Raw genomic sequence first — 13,233 nt, forward strand, 5'->3', positions numbered from 1 at the left:
ATAAAATGTAATCATCTAGCCTCACATCCTTTTTCTTTTCTGCTTCATCCAACACAGTTATACCTTCATGTTTCCTAGAAGAAAACAGAGTTTGTGCACCGAACACACTACTGGTGCTATCCTTTAGAATCTAACTCTACTTAAGGTCCATTCTGAGAAAAAATAACAAGTAACACCCCCGTGGAGCACTACACTTAGAGTAACTGAGCCAGAAACAAAACCAAGCTCCAGCTTTTTATGGTCTGTAAAAATTTGAAGTTCTGCATTGTCATAATTGTTAATAAAGTATATTAAGAATTTACATTAAGAATGTGGTACATATACACCACGGAATAGTTGGCAGCCATAAAAAGAATGAAATAATGTCCTTTGCAGCAACATGGATGAAGATGGAGGCCATAATCCTAAGCACATTAATACAGGAACAGAAAACTAAATGCTGCATGTTCTCACTTATAAGTAGGAGATAAGCATGGAGTGCACATAGACATAAATATGGGAACAATGGACACTCTTGTCTACTAGAGCAATTATCCTCAACCTTTGTGGCACCAGTGACCAGTTTCATGGAAGACCATTTTTCCACGTACCTGAGATGGGGTCGGGGAGGGGTTTCATGATTATTCAAGTGCGTTACATTTGTCATTAGATTCTCATAAAGAGCATGCAGACTAGATCCTTTACATGCGTACTTCACAATAGGGTTCATGCCCCTATGAAAATCTAATGCTGCTGCTGACCTGACAGGAGGTGGAGTTCAGCTTTCCTCACTTGCCAGCTGCTTACCTCCTGCTGTGCTGCCCAGTTCCTAACAAACCACGGAGCAGCACCAGTCTGTGGCATAGGGGCTGGGGACCACCGTACTAGAGGGTGGAGGGAGGAAGTTGGATTGAAAAACTACCTACTGGGTAGGATAGTCACTGTTAGCATGATGGGATCTATATGGCAAACCTCAGCATCATGCAATATCCGCATGTAACAAATCTGCACATGTACACCCTGTATCTAAAATAAAAGTTTAAATTAAAAAAATTATGAAAAAAAATATGGCTGCTCTGTATCTCTTTTTGCCTGTATCTCTGTATGCCTTCTCTTTTTAAAGAGAAGGATTTCTTTTTCTTCATTATTCTACAATTAGTTCAGAGAATGGTTTTTGATTTATATTAAAAGATGAGTAATATTTGCTGAATTATAAAATTATTGAATGAATGTTGATACCTAATAAAATGGCAGCTTTCCTATAGAAAATTAAATGCATTTTATTATTCTTGCTCTCAACAGATACCACAATCAACTGGAAGATGTAAACAACTTAAGAATATAAGTTTGTAGATTATTTAGAGAAAGTATTTGTAGTTGCTGTTGTTGTTGTGGTTGTTGTTTAAGTCATCTTGGCAATTCTCCTGGCCCAGCACAGTGCCTGGCATAGTGAAGAACACAGAGATTAATCAAAGGATGAATGGATAAATGGAACAATAATGGAATAAAGCAAAGTGGTGCAAATGCTATATGTATACAGATAATGGAACTTCCAACTCTTCACATTCCTAATTTGAACCTGGCTATTACGGTGTAGAATAAGTATTGCCATCTCTAGTTTAGAAAAGTCAAGGGCTTTGCCCAAGATCACATAGCTGGGAAGTGGTGGAGGCGGGATTTGAATATATAAATTCCAAATCTGAAGGTACTGCTTTTTTATTCTAATAGCACAATAATGATACTTGTAATGGTATGGAGGTATGGTAGGATAGAGAAGTGTATGGGATTAAAACACAACAACAAAAATAGAGTACATGTTAGTACATTTGTCTGCTTGAGCTGCCGTAACAAAATACCATCGACTAGTATAAAAATAAAAATCTATTATCTCTCAGTTCTGGATGCTAGAAGTCCCAGAGTAAGGTGTCCATATATTTAGTTTCTGGCGAAATCTATTCCTGGCTTGTAGACCATGCCTTCTCTGTCTGCCCTCATTTGGCCTATCCACCTGTGAACACAAATAAATATCTCTGTTGTTTTTTTTCCTCTCCTTACATGAACATGTGTCCTATGGAATTAGGGCCTCACTCTTGTGACTTCATTTAATTTTAATTACGCCCAAATTGCTCTGTCTCCAAATACAGTGACAATAATGAGTTAAGGCTTCAACGTATAAATTTTGGTGGCATAAAATTCAGTCTATACCAACTAGAAATATAAGTAATTGATTTAAATCACAAGTATTCCTAGGGACTTGAGTTGGGTCCTTGAAATTAGATATTTTGGTCTAGTGAAGCATTTAGTGCATATTTATCCAGAACTACCATTCTCTGAATATTAAATATTCTGCACATCAAATTATCATGATATACAGTATTTTTAAACTGAATTCTGAGTGAATCTTACAGGACACTGTTTTTTTTTTTTCCTTTCTCTCTTTTTACAATTCTTTGGCAATATATGACAGATGCTTAAAGGTACAGAGATAAATTGCAGAATTTATCTAAAAGATTTATCTCTTATTTTACAGGCGCAGCAGCTTACCGATCTGGAACAAAAATTAGCTGTAGCCAAAAATGAACTGGAGAAAGCAGCTCTTGACAGGGTAAGTCTACATTCATGAACCATTACAACTTTACTTTTAGCAAAAAAAAAAAAAAAAGTTAAAGTATGCTCATTGCTTTTCTTGATTTATTAATGTGTTTCCAGATGCTGTGTATATAAGATAGTTACAGAATTCAGGAAGGTTTGATATCTTCTTTGGAATCCGATTATTTCTTTGTTTTTGCTGCTACAGTAAATTGACTGAAGGTTCAGTCTTGTGAGTTCATGGCTCCATTTTTCACCTCACTGGTATATTTATTCCATAATACCATGAATAAACATGCTTTAAAGCATCAACTAAGGCACTGTATATTAACTCTGGGTGAATGAGTTATGAAGCAAAAGGAAGTAATTATTAGCATCAAATTGTTATAACCAGTTTTTGAATGTGTGTATCTTATAATTTATACTTATCTATATTTACTTGGAAACATGCACAAGAACACTGAATATAGCAATGTTTATTTTAATAATAAATGGGAGTAATTTAACTGTTTACTGTAAGATAATTAATGCACCTGTTTTTATATATTTCTATACTCAAATTTGGAAATAATAAGTAAAATATAATTTAACAAATATACATAAATGTATTTTATCAATATTGATATACCTACAACATATAATGTTCAGTGAGAAAAGCAGAATTATATGTATAATATTTAACAATTGTTCAAATGCACAAAACACATTTTTAAAAATTACATACAATGTAAAAAGATAATGTGTATGTAGAAATTTGATGTATATATAGAAAGATACAGTCACATAAAATTCATGGATACAATTGCGTTTGGGGAAAAACAGTAAGATAACACCAGGGATGTTTACAAAGAGCACTTCTACTGTGCCATAAATATTTTATCCTCCAATAATTGTACACATACAAGCAATCTTTAATTCATACACCACATATATGTACATTTTATCCATTACATACATGCATTATATATGTATACATGTATTCTTCCATTACATATATGCTTTACATATGTATGTATACATACATTAGATATAGGTAATAAATATATGTATGTTGCACATATGCCCATAATATGTATGTATATATATACTATGTTTAACATTATAGAAAATGATATATGTAACAAGTATGTATGTATTTTATTATCAAAATTTTGCTTTTAACACTTAATTCAGATAGATATTTACTTGGTATTTATTATGTTGCTCTCTATCTGCTTCTATTGTTTTTAATTTTTTTTTTAATTAAAGAAAATGCTCTGATGTCAAGGGCTTTCTATTTCTGTGGTCACAGCTTAGTAACCATTTATTTGAGAAGATTAAGCAAGTAAGATGATTGCAATTATAAACTTATTTTGCAATAATTCATTTATTTTGCAATAGTACACTGTATACATTTAGCAATTTTGTAAGGAAAAGAGCTTACCTTCTAACCATCAGTTTGTACCATAGTTGTTTTAGTATAAAATAGAGGGGAGCTTGCCCCCTATTTTGTGAATTAGGTCAAGTAAAATTTGTCTTATTAAGATCCCAGCATTATAAGATTTTAAAAAAATTTATGTAAAACAAATTTATTCCAATTTAAGCTAATTTCTGAGCATATCCAACTTATGCCACATACTACTTTTAAAAAATGTATATAACTCATAACATTGATGGAATCAGAGAATCAGAGGCATGTATAATCCTAAAGCTCAAGTAGGCCACCTGTGTTTTAGTCCTTTCTCGGCCATTCCTGTACAATCGCTGCAATATGGTTTAAATCCTAGAAAATCATTAGATTCCCATGATTCTGAAGCAGCCTGGTCTTCTCTGAGTTGTTACCCTCTCTGACTCTTGGAATATCCTTCGATATATTAAATGTGGCCATCCTATGCTAGGTAAAAGAGAAAATAGAAAATATATGAGACAAGGTATTGGGTCCCATATCTCTCACAATTTTGTTTAGCACCAACAATTAGGAAATAATTGTATGCTGAGACATGAGGCAACAGAAGCACAGAGAATGCATATGTATTTTGTAAGTACCTGTGGGTCATAGGGCACGGTAAGTCACAAAACACTTTACTTTGCAACTGGAATTTGGCCTGAGTCACAGAGCTCAGGGTTGGTGTAGAGTTGTTCCTCCATCTTTAGTTGTACATATTCTTACCCATTCAATGCTCTTCTCCTCCCAATTCCACCTCCCAACCCCTGTCATTATGTCCCTAAATTTCAGGATGAGAGGCTGATGTTGCAGTGGTTAAATAATGGTCTCCAGAGATGGTCTACTTGTGTTCAAATCATGACTCTTTGACTGAATGACCATGTTCAAATTCCTTAAAATCTTTATGTCTCATTGGAAATAACAATAAACTTTATTTATAATGATGATGAGAAAATTACACATAGCCAAAAATTACAGTACTAGGTACAATGCCTGGAAAACATTCATTAAGTAAGCTTAGAAGTTATTATTGTTACTGAATGAGATCACAGACTGCTTCTCTGTGATAACAATTCCCTCTTTAAACTTCAGATCTTGTCACGCCTTTTACTAACTATAAATGCCTTTCATATTACTGGAGGCTGATCTTAACAAATCTCATGTAAGATACATATGAGGTTCATAAACTGTAGCCATAAAGTTAGATAGAAATGCTAGCTGACTTCAAAATGGATAAAAACTACAGTTTAATGAAATGGATTTTCACCTCTCTCCATCATCTTTATATGAGGCTTTTAAAATACTATTCAAGTATCTAGTTCCCAAGAATATAATATCTGGAATTCAAATAACCTTAAGTACTTCATGCATATTATGAAAAACTCTTAACACTTCAACTTGATTCTTATGACATATTTAATGAAAGAGTCTCAGTTTAGTATCTCAGTATAAACAATAATAATATCAAGAGCTAAGAATCAGCCTTGAATTTCTCGTCAATTATTTATTTGGCAGTATCTTATGAATTATATATAGTTGGCCTCAGCTACTGGAATATGAAAGAAGCTTAATGCTAAGAAAAATCTCTTAAACTTTTACACTAAAAATGTTTGTATAGTATCTTCCCCTCACACCTGGGAAAGCATACATTATTACATCCATATCACAGATGACATAGGTAGGGTAGGTGACCTACACAGACTCCAGTGACTGAGTAATACAGAATGAGAAATCTTTTTGCAACCCCACAGTGTGTGGCACACAGCAGGAATATAATAAATACTTCTTAATTAAAAATAAAGATCTGACCTAAATGAATAAACATTCTAGTCATCCTATGTACATGGGACCTGAATGTCACTGGAGCAGAGGTCCCAAAACGTTGAATGACTTTCCCGGGCTCTCCGAGCTGATTTCATGGCAGAAATAAAGTTAGGGAGAAAGTGTTTGGCCTCACAGTCTCTCATGGTCTTTCCAAAGCTGGCAGCTGAGGACTTGGTGTCTTCATGTAAAAGAATTAAGGTAACATGAAAAATATCTTGTAAAGTTTCATTTGTGTAGAGATTAGATATTAGGAGCACAGTTGTCTTTGCAAGGTATATCTTGTTGTCCCCAGACAAAATGCATTTTTTCTGAGAAAAGTACTAACACGCACCAAAAAAAAAATCTACCTCCTTAATCTTCCACCATCTTAAGATCACATGAGAAATACTTTCTTATAAACTTTTCGTATTATACAGTGTAAATGGTAGTATTTTTTAATATATGAAATAATTTCTTATCTAATATACAAGATAAAATGATAAATATTTCATTATTTTCTCTTGTGACAAAGAACTAACCTATATTCTCTGGAGAGTTTGCTTAATTTTTTATATAACAAGCATGTGTTGTGTTAGAAACTGATGATGCCACAGAAAGGATACCAGCCTTCAAAAAAGTTTGTTAAAAGTGAATATTAAACATATAAACGACAAGATAATTTGAAATGATGGTAAGGACTAAATAAGATATAAAGTTAGAAAATATAATAACAATTTTAGGGAAGAAGCATTCCTGGAAAAGGTGATAGGGGCTGTTTCCATGAAAATAGTTTGTGAGCTGAGACATACATTTTAAGTGGCAGTTTCTATATGGGTATTTGGAAGAAGGGTTCTGCAAGCAGAGGAAGCAGCATTTGTAAAGGCTCTAATATGGAAATGAGTTTGGGATGCTTGAGGGTCTATACACAAAGGATATTGTGATAAACAGGGCATTTTCATTAAGGAACTTGCATTTTACTATCACATTTTAAAACAAGTGGGAAAAGTGGTGTGCTGCAGGGAGCGGAAAGACAGAGCAAAAACAAGACTGGCTGCACATGGTTTACATCATATTTCATTAGGTGACAGCTTGTTTTAGCAAACTTCAAAGTAAACAGTAGCCTGCAGTTGAAAACAAATGACACCTAACAGTATAAATAAAAATGTAAGGCCATCGTGGTGTCAAATCATCCTCTGGGTTTTGCTCATGGAACTGAGTCAAGCCAAACCTAAGTAGTATGAGTAATAGGCTCTGTTAAGTTAGAGGAACTTAATGGGCATTAGGTAAGGGGCGCACAATTTGGACCTGAGGGTTTCTCCCATTTTTAGACCATATAGGGTGAGTTTGTGACCTTGACCTAGCATTTGTAAAATGTCATAATACTGGTGGGGAAGTCTTTTATCATGCTAATGCATTGTAATTAGTATATAATGAGCAGTGAGGGTGACCAGCGGTCACCCTCATTGCCATCTAGGTTTTGGGGGTTTTGGCTGGCTTCTTGACTGTAATCTGTTTTATCAGCAAGGTTTTTATGACCTATATCTTGTGTTGACCTCCTATTTCACCCTTTGACTTTGAATGCCTAACCTGGGAATGCAGCCCAGTAGGTTTAAGCCCAGCCCCTATTCAAGATGCAGTTGCTCTGGTTCAAATGTCCTGACGCTATTACCTAACAAGGCCCAGAGGAAATGAGAGTTTTATCAGAGACAAATATGTTTTTACCATTATGTGGGGAAATCAAGTAGAGATATAGGCTAATCTGAGAAACATAAGAATCTACATTGCTATGGCAACGATTCTAAATACAGAAAGTTGATGCAGAAAGAAAGATGGCAAGTTTCATCGACAGAGTAAACAAACAACCTATAGAATAGGTGGAAATATTTGCAAAGTATGCATCTGACAAAGGTCTAATATCCAGCATATATAAAGAATTTAAATTTATAAGAGAAAAACAAACAACCTCATTAAAAAATAGGCAAAGGACATGAACAGACACTTTTCAAAAGAAGACACACATGTGGCCAACAAGCATATGAGAAAAGCTCAATATCACTAATTATTAGAGAAACGCAAATCAAAATCACAGTGAGATACCATCTCACACCAGTCAGAATGGCTGTCATTAAAAAGTTAAAAAATAACAGATGGTTGTGAGGTTGCAGAGAAAAGGGAAGACTTATGTAGTTAGTGGGAGTGTAAATTAGTTCAGCCATTGTGGAAAGCAGTATGGCGATTCCTCAAAGAGCTAAAAGCAGAACTATCATTTGACCCAGCCATCCCGTTACTGGTTATACACCAAGAGGAATATACATTTTTCTTCCATAAAGACACATGCATGTGAGTGATCATTGCAGCACTGTTCACAATAACAAAGACATAGAATCAACCTAAATGCCCTTCAGCGACAGATTGGATAAATAATATGTAATACATATACACCATGGAATAATATCCAGCCATAAAAAAGAATGAGATCATGTCTTTTGCAGGAAGGTGGATGGAGCTGGAGGCTATTATCCTTAGAAAACAAATGCAGGTACAGAAAACGAAATACCCACCACTCCCACAAGGGAGCTAAATGATGAGAACTTAGGAAGACAAAGAAGGAAACAACAGGTGCTGGGGTCTACTTGAGGGTGGAGGATGGGAGAAGGGAGAAGAGTAGAGAGGAGTAGAAAGGATAACTGCTGGGTACTAGGCTGAAGACCTGGGAGATGAAATCATCTGTACAACAACCCCTCATGACACAAATTTACTTGTTTAACAAACCTTCATATGTGCCCCCAAACCTAATATAAAAGTTAAATTAAGATGGTAACTTTCAAAAAAAGGATATTTTCTACATCAGAGTAACCTAGAGTATATTTCCTTTCCTGCAAACTGTCATGGTGGAAATCATGTCAGTTCAAGAGAAAGTAATAAGACATACCTTTGTATTTCAGTGTTCAAAATATATCATGAAATGCATTAGCTCCTAGAAACAGACTGAGGGTAGATATAAAAGTATGTCATAATGAAATTTATAAATTAGGCAATTACATTTGAAAAGTGATACGTATTTTTGCGGGGAGTATAGGCTGGGAGGAAAGGGAGAATGCAAGCAGTTAATTGATGAGCATAGCTAAATGTAAATATGTTAATGTCTCGTTTTTTGTAGGAGTCACAGATGAAAGCAATGAAAGAGACTGTGCAGCTCTGCTTGACATCCGTTTTCCGTGATCAGCCTCCTCCCCCTTTGAGTTTAATCACGTCAAATCCAACTCAGATGTTACTCCCACCCAGGAATATTGCCTCTAAGCTTCCAGACGCAGCGGCCAAAAGCAAGGTACCTACCTTTTATTTGTGCTTTGTAAAGTAACAGCAAGTAATGTGTTGTCTTTAAAGCCCAGTGTATATAATCACCAGAGTGGATTCAAGTATGATAACAAATCCGTTGAAAGATTAGGAGGAAAATGGAAGGTAGTAACCCAGCTTGTAAAATCTCCATAGTCACTAGGAGAATGTTGGAAGGGAGCTTTTCCTTCGTAGAGAACCTAGCTGATTCTTAGGCAGAATCATGTAATTGTTTAACACAAAACAAAAACTAATAATGTTGGAATAAGTTAAAAGAGAATATCTTGTATTATATTGCAATAGACGTCACAGGTTTGATATGGGGAATATTTTCTTCTGGGGCATAAGTATCTTCAGAAAGGTATATCATTTTTTTTTCCTTAAGTCCACAACTCTCAACATTGGCTGCACATTAGAATCTTAGTGTAAATATTTTTAAAAGTGTGCTTAGGTGTATTTACATTAAAAAACCCTTACTCCTGTTTTTTTTCTCCCAGACCTATTAAATTAGATTTTTTTTTTGAGTTAGACTCCAATTATCAGTAATTTTTCAAAGTCCCAGGGGATTTTAAAGTGCATTCAAGTTTAAGGACAACTCATTTGAGCAAATCTTCCTCCAAATTCCCTCCACCAACCTACTTTAGACAAAACAAAGAACATTTAATGGTGCTTTTGTTTCAATCTCCAAAAACTTCAATTTGTAGGCCCTGCATACATTGAAATAAATCCTGAGAGCCAGAAATAATCTTTGGAGAAAGGAGTTTTGTTTTGGGCAGTATGTTGGAAAGATCTAGTTCTCTGATCACTTGTCTGGGCATCACTTGTTATTAAAATGAGTGCTATGGATACCAGCCTGACTTCTAAATGCAAATCTCAAGGGTTGAGTGCAGAAAAACTTAAGAACCACTAATGCAAATACCTAATAATGTGTTACATCTGGCTTTCTTACTGCTTATTTCTGAGATTCCCTATTTTTGAATTAAAGTGGGTAGATTAGGGAAATGCTATTTTCAGGATGGAGAGTCAGAAATAAGTAGAACGAAGTAAATCTTCTGATGTACTGTTTTTATGTGTAACTAGCCAACTTGTGAACTACAAAGATTTAGTCTGTATGAGATCCTTATGTAATATTAATGTTTCTCTTTTAAAAATTATTCAAAACAATGTATTTAACTATATTATATTATTGTCTGTGTTTTTGTATGTAAATTATATATATATATATATATAAAATTGTGAATTTTAAAAGCCACAGGTCCACGAAGGGAGGAGTACAAAATTGCAAGGGTTTACTAGAAAAAGGTTAAAAATAATTAATATGTTAGTACCCCCACCATTTAAATTTATTGTTTTTCTTATGGTGCATACCTGTTACATTCACTGTTAGAACTATAGCTTAAGTTTCTGCTGAGAGTCTTCAACGAAGTCCATCAGATACGCTTTCATCATTACCCTTTGTAAAATCGAGATTCTGGTTTCTCTCTAAGTTGAGTGAATTATTTCTTACCCTCCCAGTTAGAATTATTTTTTCTTTCCTCAGTGCTTGCTTTGACAGCTGAGTGTTTACTTCTCTTGGCCCTTGCTCATCCCTTGAATGTTATGTCTGCATATGTCTTCCTTCTTCAGAGAGATGACTGTGCTTAGCTCATTGATCTGTTTAATGTTATTTAGTGTCCAGAATGATGTTTCTAGAAAATTCATTTGAAATACTTGTGGTATGCCTTTCTTCTTCTTATAAATTTTCTTTTAAATTTGAAATGACACTTGTTGTATGCCCTTCTTCTTCTTATAAATTTTCTTATAAATTCTTCTAAATTTTACTTATTTGAAATTTAGAAAATTATATATTATTGTTTGTTTAGTGTTTTGTATTCAACTACATTGTTTTTCTTCTATGTACCAGTACTCTGCTGGTAACTAAGACAGCAAATTTCAAGTGATGCAGCCCCCAACTTTTGGAGATTGCAGCCTAATTTTCTGTAAGAGACAAGAAAACTGCAGGATTTGTTCTTAGTAGTAGGTCAGGTCATCTTCTGTTTGTTTCGCTGTTTGTTTTCTAGATACCTGGATACAAATACACAGGAGATGATGTATCTTTTATGTCTTTGTTATGATATTATATATTTGTTATGTAGAAAATAATATTCTTTCAAATATATAAAAGCCAAGGTAGAAACCAGGGTATCCGATCTGCATTTTGCATAAAACGACAACTCCCCAACTAAAGTAGAAACAAATAAACCATTTGACAATCTTCTGACCTATGTAGGAGAGGATGGTGACCTACTTTATGTCACCAACACTGAAAATAGGATTCGAAATGTTATTGAGTCATAAAATTGTCACGACCTAGTGACTAAATGGGAAACATGAAGGGAGGAAATCAAGAATAAAAGTCTTTGCATTCATTCACTATGATGTAAAGGGCAAGAGGAGGTTTTAAAAGGGAAGCCAAACCGGTTTGTTTTTAACCTGTTGTGCTTTGAGTTTCCGTCATAAAACCAAGTGCCCATATCCAGTAGATGATTATGTATTTAAATCTGGAACTGAGGGAAGACATCTGAATAAGGATATTAGATTAGATATCATCACAATGAATAGGGTTAAATATTGCAAATAAATAAAATTACCTGAAGACAGGGTATGGAGTGAAAAGAGATGAGGTCTGCAAAGACACTAGACATGAGAAGTAACATGAGTATGGTTTTGTGTGTAAGCTAACAGATGGGATGCTTATGACAAAAGTGCATTTATTCCCATTATTTTGCTGAGATACTCTCTAATGTATATTTAAGCTGAGAGCCATGACTTTTCTATGCCTATTTTGCTATTGCAAAAAATAGAGTGTGCATGTCATTGTGTATATTCAGAATGATAAATACTCCAGTGGTCTGTTGGAGCTGGTTCATATGTGCTTGCAAAAGTTGACTGTTAAATTTACAGAATTTGTACTATTCAACTGTTAAATACAGGCATTATTACATATTATATTATATATACTTACAATTAATTCTACCAATGGCAATGTGGTAAATACCAAAGCTACTACATGGTGCTATAATCTATGCTGTTCAGGGTATTGTATATTTTGGATCTGTATCGTGGAAATACTATATAATAGTATACTACTGCATACCTCTTTGCAATTTGTGTTCATGACATCATGTTAGCAGATTGAAATTGGTAATATTTATACTGTAGAAATTGACTAACACTATAAATCAGGGTCCTCCTAGCCCACAGAGCTAGTGAAACCATGCCTGTGTGTGTGTGTGTGTGTGTGTGTGTGTGTGTGTAACATTTAAGATAGGATTACTTGGCATTATAGATAATATACAAGAAAATGTGACTAACATTTTTTCTACTGCTGTGTGGTAGAGCTAGATGCATAGTAGTGCTCAGAAAAGGCAAATTAATAAACACACAGTCTTGTGTAATTAATAGCATTCTGAAAAAACTCATTTTGTATATCTGTTGCAATATTATATTCATTTTTTATAAAATGTATGCTTTATAGAATTTGGAAAAAATTAAGAGGAAGAACAGAAAACATATCACCAAGAATCCTACCACTTTAAGTTTAAAAAATATGAATTAATACACATGTTTATTATGTTTATATTTGCATAATAGAACGTTTAAGAGGTAGGATTCATTAGTCAGACTAAGTAAAAATCTCTTTTCTGCTATTTTTTAGTTTTAATACCTTGATCAAATTACTTAACTTTTCTGAGACTCATCTTTCATGTCTATTAAATGGAGATAATTACAGCACCAACCTTAGAAAGTTGTTGAGGAGATCAAATATGAAAATTCACATAAAACATTAGCATATGTTGTGGTGCCTGACACACATAAAGCAGTCAATAAATATGTGAAACAAGTATTAGGATCTCTTAAAGCCAGGATAACATGAAAACACTTGAAGAAAATTTTTAGTAGGTTGTTACTTTAACTTTGAATAAAGCTACACTATTTACACTGTATTATTTTTCAAGCATTAGAATACATTAATTCAAATAAGTGTAACTTCAGTTTTTTAGCATAAAAGTATAGTAGAATCCTTACAATCCATTTAGTGTCAGGGATCATAATAGTACATG

The 13,233-nt window shown here is 34.1% G+C and overlaps 1 protein-coding gene across 3 annotated transcripts in view; it reads left to right on the forward strand.

Annotated features, from left to right (window-relative positions):
• Nucleotides 1–13,233, forward strand: part of LUZP2 (leucine zipper protein 2) — a 594,909-nt gene that overhangs the window by 488,236 nt on the left and 93,440 nt on the right. For all 3 annotated transcript variants that reach the window (XR_004033667.1, XM_030829545.1, XM_030829544.1), the window contains exons 8-9: nucleotides 2,510–2,584; nucleotides 8,955–9,122. Coding sequence is in view for 2 of the 3 variants with exons in the window: in XM_030829545.1 (XP_030685405.1) it covers nucleotides 2,510–2,584; nucleotides 8,955–9,122 (243 nt within the window). In the remaining variant the exon portion in view is untranslated. The remainder of the gene's footprint in view (nucleotides 1–2,509; nucleotides 2,585–8,954; nucleotides 9,123–13,233) is intronic.

This window comes from Nomascus leucogenys, chromosome 15, assembly GCF_006542625.1.
Source record: "Nomascus leucogenys isolate Asia chromosome 15, Asia_NLE_v1, whole genome shotgun sequence".
In the NCBI taxonomy this organism is placed as follows: Eukaryota; Metazoa; Chordata; class Mammalia; order Primates; family Hylobatidae; genus Nomascus; species Nomascus leucogenys.